At 45.4% G+C, this 20,769-nt stretch overlaps 2 protein-coding genes across 12 annotated transcripts in view; one reads left to right on the top strand and one right to left on the bottom strand.

Moving 5' to 3' along the window:
- The window catches only part of IGF2BP2 (insulin like growth factor 2 mRNA binding protein 2), a 155,220-nt gene extending 151,568 nt beyond the window's left edge, over nt 1-3,652 (top strand). For all 7 annotated transcript variants that reach the window (XM_036017806.1, XM_028504845.2, XM_028504841.2 and 4 more), the window contains 2 exons: nt 403-516; nt 1,770-3,652. In XM_036017806.1, the coding sequence (XP_035873699.1) occupies nt 403-516; nt 1,770-1,862 (207 nt within the window). In that variant the 3' untranslated portion in view covers nt 1,863-3,652. The remainder of the gene's footprint in view (nt 1-402; nt 517-1,769) is intronic.
- An 11,860-nt stretch (nt 3,653-15,512) lies between these two features.
- Nucleotides 15,513-20,769, bottom strand: part of SENP2 (SUMO specific peptidase 2) — a 39,084-nt gene continuing 33,827 nt past the window's right edge. For 3 of the 5 annotated variants that reach the window (XM_036017800.1, XM_036017801.1, XM_036017802.1), the window contains 2 exons: nt 20,337-20,432; nt 15,513-18,433 (listed from right to left, as the gene is read on the bottom strand). In XM_036017800.1, coding sequence (XP_035873693.1) covers nt 18,314-18,433; nt 20,337-20,432 — 216 coding nt within the window. In that variant the 3' untranslated portion in view covers nt 15,513-18,313. Of the gene's footprint in view, nt 18,608-20,336; nt 20,433-20,769 lie in introns of all 5 variants that reach the window. The other 2 variants (XM_028505312.2, XM_028505313.2) reach the window with 1 other exon arrangement.

Below are 20,769 nucleotides of genomic sequence, written 5' to 3'. Positions count from 1 at the left end.
GCAGGGAGAGGACATGACAACCCAGGGGTGGGGGCAGCATAGGCAGGACTCAGGCCAGAATGCAAATGAAGAGCAGGGAAGAGAGCAGAGCATCCTTCAAAAGGAAGGTTCAGTGTTTCAGCTCAGGGGTAGCACCCGGAAGAGCATGTCCAGTCAAGGTTTTCATCCCTGGGTGACTGGGAAGCCCGGGGCCCCTGTGAGCATGTGCGGGAACCACAGTGACGGCATCTCCAGAGTGAGGGTTCAGCCCCAGAAGCGGCTGCATGGACTCAGGGTCTGGACTCTGTCTCCCTGTCATGGGGCCTCCCGTGGTCCAAACTAGCATGGCCGCATGTGACCAGGGCAGGGGTGTGCTAGCTTGAAGCACAGGTGAGCAGCTCGAACCGCGCTCTCCCGTCACAGGTGAATGAATTGCAGAACCTAACCAGTGCAGAAGTCATCGTGCCTCGTGACCAAACGCCAGATGAAAATGAGGAAGTGATCGTCAGAATCATCGGGCATTTCTTTGCTAGCCAGGTACCTGTGCTGTGAGCGTCTGGTGTTTCTTGCCAGTCTCTGTTCATTTCTGCACTATTGGTGGCCTGTCGGGCGGCCACAGCCCCTGCACACACACCCCACCACCCTACCTTGCCCCCCACAGGTGGAACCTCTCCCTGGCTCCTCAGGCACAGCCTGCAGGGTCAGGAAGATTGTTCCAGGCCTCCTGTGCACGGCTGGCCCCAGGCATGCTAGAGTTGAAAAGAGTATTGAACTTCGGAGTCAAGTCCCTGAAATGCTCTGGTGTGAGATCTCGGCTCCCTCACCCTCCTGCTCAGGCTTTGATCACAGCCTTGCTCTGCTGGAAGCCACACACACCAGCAAGGGCCCGCCCTTGGGGCTCCCCAGCTGGGCCCCGATAACCACCCTGGGTGCCGAAATCTCCATTCAGCATCAGTGCTGTCACAGGAGACCCTCGAGTCCCTTAGCTGGCCCCCCATCAGGACATGGCCTCCACACAGCTACTTGTCTTCCTTCAGAAGGGTCAGTGGCTCTGCACCCTGTGGCCTAGTGCTTCTCCATGCGTTTCGATGGTTGGGTTTTGGGATAGGGCACCCTTGGTCCTTGTCTCAAGCTGGAGAAGGCAGGCTAAGCTAGGCTTACGCGGAAGGTCGGTCTGAGCCCTCCCAGGCCTGTGCCTCTGCCGGGAGGCCTGACCGTCTTGGAGAAGCCGCTCCCTGCAGTGTGTCTGAGCCTCCAGGTTCCTGCAGTTCTGTGTACAGGGGTCTCCCTGCAGTGGGAATGCTGGGCTGGAGTGAGGGGTCAAGTTTGGGTTCACATATTTTCTTCAGTTGTTCAGGGTGGAGGGTGTGCTGCAGCTTATCACTGCTTCCCCATCTCACTTAACTGTCGTATTCCTAACGTTCTCCCCAGTCACTCGAGAAGCATGGTGCGCAGCACTGGAGGATGAAGTGTGTGTAGTTGGCAGGGGGCATCCCGGTCACTGGTTTCTACTCCTGCTCCCTGGCCTGTCTGTCCAGCAATTCGCTGAAAGCTTTTGGGGCTCCACCCACTTATCCTTTCCCAGCAGCCTTGGGGGGGATTGGGGGGAAGAACTCTGCCACATTCCTTCCAGGCAGAAAAGGCCCCCATAGGAAGGGGTTCAGCAGGTGGGTGACACTTTGTGGGCGTACCTCCTCCTTTCCCCAAGCCCCACCCCCACCGCTTATCCTCACAGCTGGGTTCCTTCTTCTCCCCTGTCCCCAACCCCCCCCCCCCCCCCCCCACTGCAGACTGCACAGCGCAAGATCAGGGAAATCGTGCAACAGGTGAAGCAGCAGGAGCAGAAGTATCCTCAGGGAGTCGCCTCACAGCGCAGCAAGTGAGGCTCCCACAGGCACCAGCACAACCACGGATGAATGTAGCCCTTCCAACACCTGACAGAACGAGACCAAACACAGCCAGCCACATCGGGAGCAAACCAAAGACCATCCTGAGGAACGAGAAGTCTGCAGAGGGGCCAGGGACTCTGCAGAGGCCCTGAGACTCCGAGGGGCCGGGAGCGGACGGGAGGGAGGCGGAGGTCGGTGGGGCCACCAGCCGGCCTCCTACCGCCCCCCAGGGCCTCTGCAGGCTTCCCAGCCATCCACTTCACCATCCACTCGGATCTCTCCTTAACCCCCACCACGCTATCCCTTTTAGTTGAACTAACATAGGTGAATGTGTTCGAAGCAAAGCAAAAATCACACCTTTTTCTTTTTCTGTGGGAAATTGTCTCTGTACATGTGTGTACATATTAGAAGGCGAAAGATGTTAAGCTACGTGGCCTGTGGGTTACACAGGGTGCCTGCAGCATTAATATATTTTAGAAATAATATATCAAATAACTCAACTAACTCCAATTTTTAATCAAGTATTAATTTTTTTTTCTTTGTAAAGAGAAAGCAGGCTTTTCTAGACTTTAAAGACTAAAAGTCATTCTTTGGGAGGTCCAATGGGTTAGTAAGGAGCTTCGAGGCCACCCACACACAAAATTCACCCAGAGGGCAATCTCGGCAAAAAGGCGCTCACAGCAGTTCTGGATCACCTGTGTATGTCAACAGAAGGGATACCGTCTCTCTGAAGAGGAAACTCTGTCTCTCTTCATCCCTGTCTAGTTCACACGGCCATTTCTCTTTGCTTCACAGGTTTTGAACTGGTTTTTGCATACTGCTATGTAATTCTGTCTCTCTCTGTTTCCCCCGTGTCCTTTCTCCCCACCGCTCCCCTTTCTCCTCCATGCCCATTCTTTTTAATCCCCGCACCCCTCTGTCTCAGTTCCACTCTGTCTGCACCCCCTACCCCCAGGCAAAGCAGTGCTCTGAGTATCACATCGCACAAAAGGAACAAAAGCGACACACAAACCAGCCTCAGCTCACACTTGGTTACTCAAAAGAACAAGAGTCAGTGGTACTTGTCCTAGCATTTTGGAAGAGGAAAACAGGAACCCGTCAGACAAACCAAACACAAATTCTGCAAAGAAAGAATATATTTTGTCTTTTTACATTTTGGTGTATAAGCCATCGATTTTCAGCAAAATGATTTCTTTCTTTTTAAAAAAAATGTGGAAGAAAATAGCAATTTACATGAGGTCGTTGGCCCAGGGCGTTAAATTTACAGATTTTTTTAACGAGAAAAACACACAAAAAAAAGCTACCTCAGGTGTTTTTTACCTCAGCACCTTGCTCTTGTGTTTCCCTTAGAGATTTTGTAAAACTAATAGTTGGAGCATTTTTTTATTTTTTTAATAAAAATGAGTTGGAGAAAAAACGAAGACACCAGCTGCCAGCCCGGAGAAGGGGACAGTCCAAGTGTGCGACAGCTGTTCCCATCGCTTGTCTTCCGCTGGCCAGGAGCCCACGTGGCCTTCTTTTGGACACACCTTGAAAACGTGTATTAAAAACAAACAAAAAAAGATGACAAAGAAAAACAGAGAAAATGTCGGAGATGTCCTGGATTTCAATAGGGTACGTGCCATTGGGCTTTTTGCGCTAAAGGATGAACAAGTACTGGTTTATGTGAACAAGCCGTTTAACCACCAGACTGCAATGCCCGTTTCCTCTACTGCAAACAGTGTTCTGTGACAAAAACAAAAACAAACAAACAAAAAAAAATGAAATATATCCAGCTAACAAGATCCTGGTGTCATGGTGTCTTGTTTTTAACAAGCCTCGCCCGCCCCTCCCACCCCCTCCGCTGAAGCCTCAGGAGAGCTCCGCTCTGAGGGGCGTGGGGACTCGAGCTGCACACACAGTTGGGGCTGGGAAGCTACTCTGAGGAGGAGGGCGTCTCCTCAAAGGTCTCTGGGAGAAGCTAAGCATGGTCTGTAGACTGGTAGCAGCATTATCACCTGGGAACTTTTAGAAATGCAGATCCCTGGGGGTCCACCCTAAGTCAGACTCTGGGGGTGGAGCCCAGCGGTTGGTTTCAGCCAGCCCTCCAGGTGACATCCGGTCACGCTCAGGTGTGAGAATCACAGAACCAGAGGGATGGATTGGCTGCAGATCAAGCTAGGTGAGACCAGCCCCTGTTGTAAATGAACTTGAAGCCTGGCCAGGGGAAGAGTTTATCTTTAGGAAAGAAACGGGGAGGATAATATGCCCGACGAGTCAAGGGGAGAGGTTCCTGGGCCTCCCCAGAGCCCAGTTGAAAGCACCCCGGGGGATCTGAAAAGGTGGGGTGAGCGGTGCTGCCCCTCCAGCAGCCCCGTGTTCACAGAGTGGTGGGGTCTAGCGGAGGTGGCTGCCAGAGGCAGCAGTCAGTCAGGCTGTTGGGGGCGGCCATCAGAGCCCAGCAGGGACAGGTGGTGGGGAACGCATGGGTTCCACAGCAGCCGCTTCCCCTTCTGACAAATTCCGAGGGCTCCCAATCACTGAAAATGGGTTCCTTACCTACATCCCATCCGTACGCCCGATTTTCCTCTCATTTTCAATTTCCGTGCTGCTGATTTCACTTTCAGGTTTGCAGGTGTGTCAATGCCAGGTGTTCGCCTCCCTGCTGTGGTTGGCATGAGTGTGGGCAGGGACATCCTGTCCCTTCATGCAACCATTAGAAAGCCAGGTACCTATGGCTCCATCTCCTCTGCTAGAGGGTTCGGGCCCACGGCCCTCAGGAGAAACGTACCACAGGCTGACCACCCGAGAGAAGCCACGGGGTTCCTGACCACCAGGGTCATTACTGAAAACTGTTCCCTGGGTTGAGGTGCGCATATCAGGTGAACAGCAGAAAAACAGCACATCTTTCAAAAAAGGGCTTTAAATACAGGCCGAAGGGCCTGGTCCTGAATTTGTCGAGATGAGGAATCTGGGTGGGAAAGAAGACAGAAACCTCCAAAAATGCACCCTCTTGGCCCTGCTGCTACTCAGGTTTCCTTCCTTGGCTTTTATTCCAGGTGGCAAAATTTGAGGTTTAAACTCTAGCACCTAAACTGCCCATTTCCAAAATCCTTGTCTCCAAACATATGAGAGAAAGGTGAGGAGGTGCTAACATGACCCCTGACCCGCTGTGGTATGACGCATCCAGTGGTCCTGAGGCTGCAGCAGGGAAGGGGAAGCCGCACAGAGGGGCAGAAGACAGGAGTAAGACCAGCTGGCCTTGTTCCTAAACAAAGAAAAGCACCCATTTTCTTTCTTTAAAAAAATTTTTTTAGAGAGGGGAAGGGAGTGAGAGGGAGAGAATCATCATTTGGGACTGGGGACCAAACATGCCACCCAGGCCTGTGCCCTGACCAGGAATTGACCCAGAGCCCCTCACCAGTTAGGGCTCACGGCCCATTCTCTGAGACCCCACAGGCGGGATTATTCAGCATCTCGGGTACGAGCACTCTTGAGCTTCCAGAGGGCAGTGTGAGCCCTGAGCATGATTTCACACAAAATGCAAGGACAGTTGTTAAATGGAGACTTAGGTCAGTAACAAAGCTTTTGAAATCCATTAACCTACATGACTCAGAAAGCCCCCACCCCACTCCCTTGGATTGAACCCCTTAAACACCCGTGGCCCATAATGGTTTTCAGTGTGCTAACCGCTCACTAGTTGTGCTCAGGAGGCCTGAACATCCCTCTGTCCGGGTTTGTTTCCCCCTCAAGGCATCTCTGCCTCAAGGCGTCTCCTCCAACGTGGAACTCTGGGAAGAAGGATGAACAAGGCTGGCTGCCGGCTAGAGGAAGGTTTCAGACAGAGGGAGAACTTACACGATAAAAAGGAGCATTGATGGAAGTCTGGAGGGGTTTCAACAAAGAACCAGAGGGAGAGAAAAGACTAGGCCTAGATGGGAAGAAGGCGTCTTGACAGGCCGGGGACGAGGGCAGGAGAACACACTGCACTTCCATGGGAAGCAGGGAAACGGATGACCTGGCTTCAACGTGGGATCGAGCAGACCGAGACGGGATAAGGATTTGAGCCTAGTCATTCCTGCATCCCGGGGGGAGAAGTAGGCAACAGAGGCATCCCTGTGTTAACAACTATGAAAGATGTCCACTAACGCAGGTATTAGAGACCAGCGTGAATTGTACTTGCATCCACGTCTCCCACTGTCTTAGAGCCTAATGCAGATTTCTTAGGCCTGCTGCGGCTAGCGTCTGATAACACAGCTCGCAAATTCCCCAAGTTTACTGTCAAGTGTTGCTGCCGCCTTTTCTTTCCTCTCAACATTCCTCTTAAGGGGCTCATGAGTTAAACATTAGAGCTTACCCACACACAGGTTAGTTTTTTATTGTAGCTCACATCAGCCACACGCAGTCACTGCCTTTCCAGAAGCCGTGAGTGTTCTTCTAAGCTCTCTCAGAAACAGCTGGTATAAGGAGAAAAACTCATAGAGCAAAATTATATTCTGGCTTAACCTCTATGCTCCCTATATTCTCTTGTAAAAGCAGTGACTTGGTCATGCACTGAAGCTCTTAGTTTGCTCCCAGTAGTGAATTTCAGGGCACTGCCTCGTATCTCTCAGATGTGGCCAACAAACAGATTTCCATTTGCCTCCAACAACCTCTAGCGGTCAGGACAACCAAAGGAAATTTGTACATTTAACTTGGGCCTTGTATTAGTTTCCTGAGATTGCTGTAATTACCACAAATCTGATTAAATAAAACAATAAACTTTTGCTGTTCTGGAGCCAGAAGTCAAAAATCAGGGTGTCAGCAGGGACATCGTGTTCCCTCTGAAAGCTCTTCTAGCTTTGGTGGCTCCGGGTTTTCTAGGCTTCGAGTGGTAGCATCACTCCAGTCTCTGCCAGCATAGTCTCATTGCCTCCTCTTTTTGTTTACTTAAAAAACAAAACCACCCCTGCAAGAATAATCAAACAAAAACCCCTCCACAAACACAAGTTTATAAAGTAACAGCCTGTCCTAAAAACTATTAATATTGGGGGACTTTTTCCAAATTTTGTTTTAAATATGTGTAAATATTATTTTCCAACAATAGGGTATAAAATATAAACAAAGCTTAAGCCCATTTCATTACCTCCTCCTCTTCAGTCTCAAAACTCCCTCTGCCTTTCTCTTAGAAAGCATGGGATTGCATTCATGGCCCACCCAAACAATCCAAGATAAATTCATCAAGATCTTTAACTTAGCCCTGGCTGGTGTGGCTCAGTGGATTGAGTGCAGGCCTATGAACCAAAGGGTCGTCGGTTCGAGTCCCAGTCAGGCCACAGCCCGGGTTGCAGGCCAGGTCCCCAGTTGGGGGCACACAAGAAGCAACCACACACGGATGCTTCTCTCCCTCTCTCCCTCCCTTACCCTCTCAGTAAAAATAAATAAAAAATCTTTTAAAAAACATCTTTAATTTAATCACTGCTTGCCATAGAAATTAGCATTCATTCTTTGCCCTAGAAAATCATATGACAAGTTCCAGTGATTGATATGGACTTACTTCTTGAAGGCCACCATTCAGCCCACTGTATATCCAGATTAGAAGACTATAAACAAATTTACTTTTGAAACAATCAGGGAAATTTGAATATGAACTGATTATTAGATGATATTACCAAATTCTTACTAATTTTGTTAGATGGTGAAAATGACGGAGGCTTTTAAAAAAAAGATATTTATTTTTAGAGAGAGGGGAAGGGAGGAAGAAAGAGAAGAAGAGAAACATCAATGTGTGGTTGCCTCTTGTGTGTCCTCTACTGGAGACCTAGCCCACAACCCAGGCATGTGCCTTGACTGGGAATCGAACTGGTGACCCTGTGGTTCTCAGGCTGGCACTCAATCCACTGAGGCACACCAGCCAGGGCTGACAGAGGTTTTTTAAAAAGCTATTATTAGGGAAACATTCGTAAGTATTCAGATACAATGACATGTTAGGGTTTTGCTTTATATACTCCAGACCTAGACTTCTGGTCAAGATGGCGGCATAGGTAAACTCACCTCGCCTACTCACACAACCACATCAAAATTACAATTAAAGATAGAACCATCACTCAGAACTGTCAGAAATCGAGTTGAGTGGAAGTCCAACAACTACGAAATTAAAGAAACCACATCCATCCAGACTGGTAGGGAGACAGAGACATGGAACAGACTGGTCCCAGACCCACGTGTGGTGGATAAAAATTTGGGAGGGATATCCTGGGAGCAAAGAGTCTCAGCTCCACACCAGGAGCCCCAGCCCAGGGTTCCAGTGCCAGGAATGTCAGTACCCTTAACTTCTGGCTGCAAAAGCCAGCAAGGATTGAGTCAGTGGGAGGAACTTCTGGAGCCCCAAGAAGTTTTCCTTAAAGAGCCCACACATGGACTTACTCAGACTCACTCCCTCTGGTATCCAGCATCAGAGCAGCTGCTTCAAAGGCACCAGTGTCATACAAGAAGAAACAAATGTCTGGCATCAAGGTGAGAGCTGGGGGACAGCTTTCTCCCAGACAAAAGGCAGGCAGAGGCCAATGTCCCTTTCCTTAACCCTCCCCTCACAGAGCCAGCAGGCAGGTGCCATATCTGAGACTCCATCAACCTGCCTAACACTGTTTACCCCACACTGGTGATCCCCAGAGACTCCCCCAATCCCCACCCAACAGGAGCTCACCCAAGCTGCTTTTCCATATGAATAGCTGGTCATGGTTCCTGCTTCACGACCTCTTAAATACTCTAAAACAAGCAACAGCCGGCCTAAGTGAGCCCCCATACCCCTGTGACTCTTGCTAATTGATCTGGGCCTGGCATTAGCAGCAGCCAGCCTAGATTCACAGCTTGGCTTCACCTGGGAATCTCCAAGCCCAGCACAAGTAGCAGCCATCTCAGATTGCTTTATAGTTCAGGCAGGGTGGCCCCAGGCAAAACACAGGTGAGGGCTGACCTTAGCCTGCACCACCTAGGAAATCCCAGAGCCTGAACTCAGTGGACAGCTACAGACATGTCAGAGCACCTTCATCGTGCCCCTGCACAGCTGATCCTCCACAGAGGGCAGAGATGGGTGGTCACTGGTCACAGCCAGTCTTTCCAGCTGACTGGCCTGGATAAATCCCTCCCATTGACCTGCTAACAGCAATGAAGACTCAACTACAAGAGGAGGGTCTACTCAGCCCACACAAAGACTATAGCTTGAATACCCAGCTTGGGTGATAGGGGAGGCTGTGCCACTGGACCCTACAGGACACCCACTACATTAGACCACACTATCAAGACATGGAGTCAAAGCAACTCTACCTAATACATAGAAACAAACACAGGGAGGCTGCCAAAACAACATGGCTCAGCCCCGGCTGGTGTGGCTCAGTGAACTGAGCACCGGCCTGTGAATCAAAGGGTCCCAGGTTTGATTGAGTCAGAGCGCATGTCTGGATTGCAGGCCAGGTCCCCAGCTGAAGGCACATGAGAGGTGGCTACACATTGATGATTCTCTCCCTATCTCTATCCCTTCTCTCTCTCTCAAAATAAATAAATAAAATCTTTAAAAATTATATACATATTAAAAAAAAAGAAACATGGCCCAAATGAAAGTACAGATCAAACTCCAGAAAAGAGCTAAACGAAATGGAGATAAGCAATCTATCAGATGCAGAGTTCAAAACACTGGTTATAAGGGTGCTCAAGGAACTTAGTGAGGACCTCAGCAGCCCAAAAAAGATTCAGTCAGAAAGGAAGGATACACTAATTGAAATAAAGAACAATTTACAAGGAAACAACAGTAGAGTGGATGAAGCCAAGAATCAGATCAATGATTTGGAACATAAGGAAGCAAAACAACTAATCAGAACAAGAGAAGAAAAAAGAAACCAAAAAAACAAGGATAGCATAAGCAACTGGTGTGACTTCAAGCATTTCAACATTTGCATCATAGGGATGCCAGAAAAGAGTGAGCAAGAAATTGGAAATCCCTGAAAAAATAATGAAAGAAAACTTCCCTAATTTGTTGAAGGAAATAAACATACAAGTCCAGGAAGCACAGTGAGTCCCAAACCAGATGGATGCAAAGAGGCCCACTCCAAGACTCATCATAATAAAGTGCCAAAGATTAAAGATAAAGAGAAAACCTTAAAAGCAGTGAAAGAAAAGCATTAGTTACCTACAGGGGAGTTTCCATAAGACTGTCAGCTGATTTCTCAAAAGAAACTTTGCGGGCTAGAAGGACTGGCAATAAACAAAGTCATGAAAAGCAGGCACCTACAGCCAAGATGGCTCTACTCAGCAAAGCTATCATTTAGCATCAAAATGCAGGTAGATCTTCCCAGACAAGAAAAAGCTAAGGGAGTTCATCCTCACCAAACCATTATTAAATGAAATGTTAAAAGAGCTTATTTAAGAAAATATGAAAACTATGAACAATAAAATGGCAATAAATACATTCTGTCAACATTTGAACCTAAAAAACAAACTAAGCAAATAAGAACAGAGACAGAATCATGGATACTGAGAGTGCTTTGGTGGTTGCCAGATGGGAGGCAGGTATGGGGAAATGATTGAAGAGGTGAGGGGATTAAGAAGTACAAAGAGGTACTTACTGAATAGCCATGGGGATGTTAAGATTAGTAGAGGAAATGGAATAGCCAAAGAACCTACATGCATTGTGGGGGAGCTTTGTCCAGCAGAGCACCTCCGTCTGCCACAGATGAGAATCAGTCTACCAAGCCATGATCTGCTTGGGGAGCAGATCTCTCAAAGGAGAAGGGCCAGGAGCCTGTTCCTCAATGGGCTTTTTGGGGGGTTCAATTTGCACAGGAATACAGGTAAAGGTCACCCATCATTGTCGGGCAGTAAAGATCAAACAATAGGTAACATTCAAAGAACTATGAGGGCTTATTCTGAGTCAAAGTCAGCTGAAGGGCCATAAAACTTTGGGAAACGAGCTCATTTCATGCTTGGACTCTTATCAGAAAATTGAGGACATTCTTAGCAAAGCAGGTTTCACAGGATTTTATGCATTCTTTCTTAGATCTGATCGCCCTGGGAAACCTCGTATTCCTGCTCAGGGCTGCACCTCCCTCCGGCATTGTTTCAGGCTTTTGTCAGGCAGGGGAAGCCAGGCAGCCACTTCTCACAGGCAGAATGAGGACTCGGACTATGTCAAAGCCGAGGGGCAAGGGTCCATCACCCCCTTTTGCTAGCTCCTCAAGTCCTTTCCTGAGGGCCCCTCCATGACCATGCCTGTTTTAGATCACCCCTCCCTTGAGGAACCTTACCCATCATTGGCTAACTAGTCATCTGCCTGGGGCCAAGCAGGGTGAAGTAAAAGGCGCCCCAGGAAGATAAGCTTTTTTTTTCTCTTTAGTGGCTTATGGTCCCAAGGTCTATTTACTCAGCCTTAGACATGGCGGGTTACAGCTTCTGAACCAGGAAGGGTGGTTCCCAACAATGCATGACTCATGGACATGAACATTGGTGTGGGATTCCCTGTGGGAGTGGGGGGCGCTGGGTAGAGAGGGACAAAGGGGGGAAATCAGCACAACTGTAATAGCATTATCAGTAACATATAATTAAAAAATAAAATAAAATACTCCAGACCTTCTCCTCCCCTCTGAAAAACTGGTGAGTCAAAGTGACCCACATTTAGCCCTGACTGGTGTGGCCCTGTTGGTTGGGCATCATCTTCATGATCTTCAAAGTAAAAGGTCACCAGTCAGGGCACATGCCTGGGTTGCAGGTTATGTCAGCAGTCCAGGCGCGAACAAGAAGCAACTGGCTGATGTTTCTCTCCCTTCTTCCCTCCCTTCAAAAAAAAAAAAGCCACATTTAGATCTTGCCACATAGCCTAGTTGGTTGAGCATTGACCCTGATATGCCAAGGTTATGAGTTCAATCCCCAGTCAGAGCACATACAGGAATTAACCAATGAATGCATAAATAAGTGGAACAACAAAATTGATATTTCTCTCTTTTTTCTTTCTCTCTTCCTTTTTTCTACAATTAATAAATACAAAAAATTTTTTTAAAAGATGAGCCATGCCCTGGCTGGTGTAGCTTAGTGGGTTGAACATAGGCAAAAAAAAAACACAAAACCCCAAAAAACAAAAAAACAAAAAAAAAAACCCTTAAAAGAAAAAAAGATGAGCCACATTTAATAACTGTTGAAAGAGGATGACAACTGTGTATGTTATAAAACTTAAATCAATGGAGATTACAAATAACCATCTTCTACCAGAAAAAATAAGTCAAAATATCAGATTATTGTCCCTGATTTTTTTTTACTAAAGATTTTATTTATTTATTTTTAGAGAGGGAAGGGAGGGGGAAAGAGAGAGAGAGAAACATCAATGTGCGGTTGCTGGGGGTCATGGCCTGCAACCCAGGCATGTACCCTGACTGGGAATTGAACCTGCAACACTTTGGTTCACAGCCTGCGCTCAATCCACTGAGCTACGCCAGCCAGAGCTTGATTTTTTTTGTTATACATAACTTTAACTCAGAAATAATTCTAAGAATTTCTCCTAAGTGAATAACCCAAACATTGTACAGGATGGTGTTTCCAACAACACTGTACTAAGTTAATCATGTTTTTAGTCATTGACTGGAACACTGTGCTGCTTTTAAAATGTCAGTATTTAGACTTCTGGTAAATCACTTCTCAGCCTTTTGGCTAAGATTGTGTAGACTTCTGGTCAAGATGGAGGTGTAGGCAGACATGCTTCACCCCCTTGTGCAACCAATTAAGGATCACAACCTCAAAACAAAAAATACCCAGAACTGCCACAAAATCAATCTGTATGGAAGTCTCACAACCAAGGATTTAAAGAAGCCACATTCATCCAGATGGATAGGAGGGGCAAATATGGGAAGCTGGGGCTGAGAGGACAGGATGTGGTGGTGGTGAGGTGGTGGTCAGCAGAATGGCAGGCGGTCCCACATTCATGTGTGGTGGATAAAAATTGGGAAGGAATACCTTGGGAGTGAGCGATCCCAGCCCCAGTCCAGACCATGCAGCCCAGTGTTCCAGGGCCTGGAAAACAAAGCCTCCTAACTTCTGGCTATAATAGCCAGTGTGGGTGGGGTGGAAGAAGACACTGCTGATCTCTCAGGAGAGTCCATTTAAAGGGCCCTCATGGTTCTAAAATGTACTTAAACCCACCCACTCCAGGAACAACCACCAGGGCAACACCTAGAAGGTGGAATGGATGGGAAGTGGATGAAGTGAGTGGAAATGGGGCAAGTGCTGATCAAGCCTCCAGCAACCAGGCATTGGCACTGTCACCTCACTGACCCCTCCCCCACATACAGAGCCACAAAGAAGCAGGTTGCCGCACCCTGGTGCATACCTAAGACTCCTCCCCATACAACTTAACAGGTCCACTGAGACAGGCAGTCAAAGCAGCAGCTCTGCTTAGTACACAGAAGCAAACACAGGGAAGCTGCCAAATTGAGGAGAAAAAGACATATGGCCCAAATGAAACAATAGAACAAAACCCCAGAAAAAATACTAAACAAAACAGAGATAGCCAACCTATCAAAAGCAGAGTTCAAAATACTGGTGATAAGGATGCTCAGAGAACTCATTGAGTACAGCAAAAGCATAAAGGAAGAAATGAAGACTACAGTAAGTGAAATAAAGAAAAATCTGCAGGGAATGAACAGTGATGGGAAGGAAGCCAGAGTTCAAATTAACAATCTGTAGACTCTGGGACATCTACAAAAGTGTCCACATCTAAATCATTGGGGTGCCAGAAGGTAAAGAGGAAGAGCAAGAAATTGAACTTATTTGAAAAAATAATGAAAGAAAACTTCCCTAACTTGGCAAGGGAAATAAACATACAAGTCCAGGGGGCACAGAGAATCCCATACAAATTGTACTCAAAGAGGACCACACCAAGATACATCATAATTAAAATGGTAAAGGTTAAAGAATCTTAAAAGCAGGAAGAGAAAAAGGCAGAGTTACCTAAAAAAGAGTTCCTATGAGACTAGCAGCTGATTTCTCAAAAGAAACTTTGCAGGCAAGAAAGGGCTAGCAAGAAGTACTCATAACGATGAAAAGCCAGGACCTATAACCAAGATTACTCTATCCAGCAAACTATCATTTAGAATGAGAGGACAGCTAAAGTGCTTCACAGACAAAGTTAAGCTAAATGAGTTCATCATCACGAAGCCATTACTATATGAAATGTTAAAAGGACTTAAGAAAAAGATAAAAACTATGAGCATTAAAATGACAACGAACTCACAACTATCAGCAACTGAATCTAAAAAAACAAAAACTAAGCAAATAACTAGAACAGGAACAAAATCATAGATATGGAGATCATTTGGAGGGTTACCAGCTGGGAAGGGGAGAATGGGGAAAAGGTACAGGGAATAAGAAGCATGAATGGTAGATACAAAATAGACAGGGCGAGTTTAAGAATAGTATAGGAAATGGAGAAGCCAAAGAACTTATATGTACGACCCACGGACATGAACTAAGTGAGGGGTATGCTGGAGGGAATGAGGGTACCAGGTGGAGGGTGGCAAATGGGGAAAAACTGGGAGAACTGTAACAGCATAATAATATATACCTAAAAAATGTCAACATTTGACATGAAATTATAGTCAAGATAAATTAAGTGGAAAGGGTTATATAGCATATATACCTATCTGTCCATATTAATAATACATGCACAAGCATACACAACACACACTCACACACATATGAAGGAGTACATATTGAAGACCTGGATTCATACCAAATTATCAGTAAGTCATTAACTCTGGGTGGTAAGTTTGCAAAATTCTTATTCTTTACCTTTTAGCAGTATTTTATTTTTCTACTATAAACACCTATTATAGTTAGAATTAAAGAAAATGTGGGTGAGTGGAGCAGGGGAGAGCCACAGGGAAAATTGGGAGAACTCTAATAATACAATAATTTAAAAAAATTTACAAAGAAAATGTAAGTGGGAACCACAGACTTGAGTATTACCACATGATCCTAAGGAGGCAGCGTGTGTGCTTGGAGGTGGGTAGGGGGTGCCCCCCCGGGTATGTATCTGAAGTGCATGCTTCCAAGAATTCTGCGTTGCTTCTTGACATTTCCCAAAGTGTTTCCACACGACGGTGCCACAGGTGTCACAGGGAAGGGCTTAATGTCCAAGTTTCAGAATTGCTAGATTGACATTAATACAGTGTGTTTACTATGCATCACTTTGTACACACATTCACTGGGTCACAGAACCCTTTGTTTTACGTCTTATAGAGAAAGGACTTGTACTTAACATACTTCAGGAAATGCCAATGTAAAACCCTGAAAAATAAGCATTTGATTCCACATATTTCCGCTGAGCTTCTGGCTTGTTTTCCTAGACTGATTCATCTCAAAACAGCTCCACATTTATCGTAGTCTCAAGCCTTAGTTTTGAACATAATTCGCACCTTGCTGTCAGCTCATTTAGAGCAGTGTTTTTCAAACTAGATTTCCATCCACTAGTGGATTTAGAAATCAATGTGGTCACAATGTACTTTATTTTAAATACCAAAATAAAATTCAGAGGGGAGCAAGTAATGCTTTGGCAAAACTTTTGTGTACATTATTTGCATGTCTGTATTGTTCACAATATGAAATGCAATTATTAATGAGTCGCAATAATAAAAAAAAGAAAGCCACTGAATTAAAGAGATGGATTTATTGATAGGTAAAATTGACACCTATTTCCAACACCCAAACCCTTTCCTTGTATATATTAGGAAAATTTAAAGAAAAAAATATCAAAGCAATACAACCAACTAGATCCCCAACTTACAAACAAGTACCAAACGTTTGTTTAATGGATCCTTAGAGGTTTTCTCAAAAAAAAAAAAAAAAAAAAACTATCATAAAGAAATTAGGCTGCCAATTAGTTCACAAAAGCCAATTTAAACAATGTGGCTGAACTACAGTACTAAGGTTATTAAATTTCTCTACTTCATTTATTTGTATCACAGCTTCGGTGTATCTCATGCACACACTCTCCCCACACCCGCACCATGGTCCCGGCACCACGCAACTCCTCGCAGGGCAGGCAGACACCCGCCATCGGACAGGGCCGCCCACCTTGTGCTTCAGGTTTCGGAGGAGGAACGACCAGAAGCTCTAGCAACCTGAGGCAGCTGAGGTAGAATGCAGGGCTCTCCAGAACGCCTTCCACGGGGCCCGAGTCTGTTTCCCTCCCACCGGCATCCCGACTCTGCTACAAGGTCAAACATGAGAAAGACATTTGCTCACCAACGGTCTCTTTTTTTCATTTTAATCGATCTTTAGGAGAGATTGCCTACTAAAAACGATCAGTGGCTCACTCCACCCTCTTTTCAGAACCCCCAAACTACTATAAAATATAGGGCTATGGCAGAAGTGAGGCCTGCTTGAGTGCGGTTGGTAGGGTAATAATATGGATGTAATAATTTATTTTTAATTTGAACATTTCACCTAAAATGTCATATGGTATGTTTGAGTGATATTGTTATGTTAAAGAATCACATGCTTAGGATTTTGTCATTGAAAAGGGGCGTTATTTGTGCCAGACCCTGTACTACGTCTCACTGGCTTTAATGTTGATAAAATCAATACCTGTTTCAAATCATGTGACTGCTTTTCTCATAAACTGTTTAGACACAAGAATTCTATGACCAACAAGTTGCTCTGCACTATGAGACACATGCCAGTGCCTAGAGAAGAAGCCTACACAACCTCAGGCATTCAAGGTTAAATAGAACGCCATTCCTAACTCAACGGCCTGTGCTCATCGATGTCACCAAGTCCTGGGAGACTGGAGGAGCTGCACTGAAGAGCACACATTAGGGGAACGCCCAGTGAGAGCTGCTCTATGAAGCCCCTCAAATGCAGCACAAACACACCAACCTCCAGCCTCCCTCACATGGGCAGAACGCAAACTGCCATTCCTGGCAGGATTTCTCCCACGTGGAACAAATGCTAACTAAGGTGCTGCGTTCTCAGGTGAGACCTACCTCTGCCCGGTGGGAACCAGGTTTCTAGTGTAACTGCTGACCCAGTAAACCTCTTTTGGCCGCCTGGTCCCAGTATTCACTGGTCCCACTCCGGCAGCCCCTGGAAAGGAACGGAAGCTGCAGGAAGGGTCCCCTGTGCAGCCTAAGCTTGAGGGAGAGGTAGTACCACTGGCTCATTCTTCAATCATCCCCTGAACACATGTCCTCCGGTTTGGCCATCGAATAGGGACAGCAGTTCCAATCCACATCGCAGGCCCCAGGGCCCACACAAGACTCACATGTCTCAGGGAAAACTGGCCGCAACAGCACGCCTCTGTGGCCAGCAGCCTGGGGCCCTCCAGATGGCAGACGTGCTGATTCATAGCTAACACGTGCCCAGTTTTTTCTGGTTCTACCTCTTACTTTTGTGTACCAGGCAGGACAAGTTCAGTTTATTTTGGGAAAGGGTTAGAAATCATTTCAGCGTATACTTTTCAGGTTCTGCCAGGCAACCTTTTATTACATCGGAAAAGCAACACTAGGCACTAGATCTTGCAAAATAAGTTCTGACGAACTCTAAACTTTCTGAAATTAAAAATGCATAACCACTGTAAAGTTTTTAATGAACAAAAATGTTAAATACAAACTTTCATATGCAAAATAGATTATCGTATAACCAGTAACCTCAGAGCCAAATACTAAATTTTCTTCCACAAATTTCAGTAGGGGGTGGAGTGGGGGGTTTAAATCCTAATGAGTACAAAACTTAATTTTAGCTTTCTATATAGAAAAAAAATTTTGAGGAAAAATAGCTTTAAATTGAATAGCATCTTTTGAAATAAACAGCTCAGGCCAGCCCTTACAATTCTGAGGTTTACACTCTACCAGATCTGGGATGAAAATGAAAATTTAGGGTTTACGGTTACTTCAAATCCAGTTTCGAGAGCAATCACCTCATTTCCAGAAAGGAAAGTCTCTGTAGGATGACCACGACACTCTTCTGAAGATGCCTGGGTAGCCAGAGTTTCTTGGCCACAGTTCTGCTTTTCCATGACACAGTGCCAATGCCGCGCCTCAGGCTTCCTCTGAAGAGCAATCAGAGCCCTGCACCGCCGCACTTCTCCCCGCATTTTCAAGCCTCAAAGAAAGACCTCAAGCTTCAAGTTGGCAGTTACTGCTCCAGCACTAAAGAAGTTAATTAACACTTCCTTCCTTCCTTCCTCCCCCCACTGAGTTCCCGCCCCATCTTCAGCAGGCAGTGGAAGCTTGATTAACATTCTTTTCAGAAATAAATAGTTCAAACAATTCCAAGTTAACTGTAAGAGAGCAGCAGAAACGGCCACTGCCCATTACGTTTGCAAATGAGTCAGAGAATGAACACACATGAACAAACACAGAAAAAAACAACTCATAGAATAAATCCTGCATTTTACACATTCACAGGGGGGAAAATATTTAAAATAAAGTATTAATTAGCGTTTGTTCCTATGTGGGTTGAAGAGTCCAGGGCTCTGAGCAAGCATATCCTTTCAAACACGGTTGCAGGCAGCCCTCCGCATACCAAGTCGGGGCACTAGGGTGCAGGGCCTTCATGCTCGTCAGTACCTGTGACGGAACAGGTGATGCAGGGACTTTTTAACCCACAATGCATGAGGTATATGAAAATGTCCCTCCGAGAAAGAACCACCAGCAGCTAAGGGACTGGGTAGGGTGTTCTCACAGCAACTGCTGATGAAGGATTTCCCACACCATCTTCTTCCGGAAGAGAGGCATCTGGTGCTGCAGAAAATCCACCAACAACACAGACGTTACATTTCCTTGCACAGCCTCAACAGCCTCTAGGTGCAGTCATGTAAATCCAGCAGGGTGCTCACAGCCTCTAGGAAAGCCCTGACTGTTCACAGCCTGACACAGACTTATGAAGCCGTAATAAAGGTTTATAGTGTTTATTAGAGTGTACACTAGTGTTTTTACATGTTAAGGAAAATCAAAGCAGGGTACAGAATTATATAATAGAGTCCAACAGCCTGATAACAAAAATGCATACCAAAAATGGGAATATCCAAGTGGTAGCACAATAGATCTTTTCTGCTTAAATTAACATATTCTGCTTTTTAATAAAAGCATGAATTCTATTAAGAAAAAAATCCACAGATTTCTTTCTGCTCTATGAAATGTGGGTGCATCACCTGTAGAATTGTTCAAGTGGCAACTTCTCTCTTTCACATCTCATGTCATCAGGTTCAGAAAAAATAACTGACTGTTATTTAGAAGCACCAAAGAATGAAATGCTTTGCTTAATGTTTTTCTGCTTTAACTGATAATCACTATAGGGGCAGTTTTAAAGCAGCAAACATACATGATAAATACAAATTCACCTGTAATTCAACTAGTCCTCTTTTTGATGAAACCAGAAGTTTGTGCCTTTGAGGTTGTCCTGGTGTCTCATTATAAACAGCTGGACACACCTACCTACAGTGATTTCCTACCTGGAGGAACCTAGAAAGTCTTTATACATGGCTTTGTACATTTTAAATAGCTCAAAACATGTAGTAAAAAACTGTTCATTTACTCTGAAACTAACCAATAACAAGTGCCCTTATTTTCGACTGGAATTGTATTCATTCAGCATGGGAGCCCTAGTTACTTCACATAGCCCTGAAGGTCGGAAGGGGGCTACCAGTCCGACTATTCAGGAAGTAGAGTTTGGTAGACATCTATATCAAAATGAGGTCTTTTTAAGAAAAATATGTTGAGCCCTGGCTGGCGTAGCTCGGTGGATTGAGCGCGGGCTGGGAACTAAAGTGTCCCAGGTTCGATTCCCAGCCAGGGTACATTCCTGGGTTGCAGGCCATAACCCCCAGCAACCGCACATTGATATCTCTCTCTCTCTCTCTCTCTCTCTCTCTCTCTCTCTCCCCGCCTTCCTTCCCTCACTAAAAATGGATGAATAAAATCTTAAAAAATAAATAAAAAATTAAAAAAAAAAAAAAAAAAAAAGAAAAATATGTTTAAAGGGGATTGTCCTTGGTTGTAAAACCATTGAGAATCCCATTATTAAAACATAAATTCTCAAGAGTTCCCAATATATTTTAATGTTCACTCAATTACAGAGCAATGGAAAACCAATAATAACTAGAACAAAAGGGAAAAGCAGTATTCATAGTTACATCTTATACTTGTGGCTTAGGTTCTCACAAAGCCTAATTTCCCCCTGCTGTTATGCCTCCTTCAGAAAAAATACCAGTAACACTCAGACAAACCAACGCACCCTGGAGCTGAAAGACAGTGACTTGACCCAACAGCCACGAATGATTAGGGAGGATAAACCTCAGAGCAGATGCAGTGACCAGCCCTCATACCCATGAGAGTGGGGCTACAGCCAAGGCTACGGCAGCGGGAGTAGCACAGCTACCATTATTAGTGTCTTCACATGTGCCAGGCCCTATAACGTGCTCTAAGTTTATCTTGTTGAGTAACAAGTGGATGAGGAAGGGTCTTCACTCACCTGAGTAAATGTGATAGGTTTGTCCCTAGACATATAATCTGCATATTTACAAGTAAACATTCCACAATCACTCCCGTTCAGCTGTTGAGGAATCTCCTGAAATTACAAAAAAAGATGAGAAAAAGAGGTAAAATTTCAACAAGTGCAAACTACTTTGACTTTTTCTAAATAAATATTACTGTGGATCAACAATATTATAAAGTAAATGTTAAGTGTGGCATTAAAAACCCTACTATGACATAGAGTATGTGGCCTCACAGAAAATGTTTTTCAGAAGGAAAGGCAAGAGTTTAACCTTTCTTCCCTAGCCAGAACAAGGCTACCGCTTTGGACCCCCAGGGCGGCAAGCAGGAGAAAGGTTGAAAAGCTTCTTGATAGGTTTTAACCAATTAGGGTATCTTGCCTTGATTGCTTAGTTCTGTTCTGAGGCAAA

The sequence above is a fragment of the Phyllostomus discolor genome, chromosome 2 (genome assembly GCF_004126475.2).
Source record: "Phyllostomus discolor isolate MPI-MPIP mPhyDis1 chromosome 2, mPhyDis1.pri.v3, whole genome shotgun sequence".
In the NCBI taxonomy this organism is placed as follows: Eukaryota; Metazoa; Chordata; class Mammalia; order Chiroptera; family Phyllostomidae; genus Phyllostomus; species Phyllostomus discolor.
The sequence above is the reverse complement of the archived record's forward strand: the minus strand, read 5'-3'. Positions and strand labels throughout refer to the sequence as shown.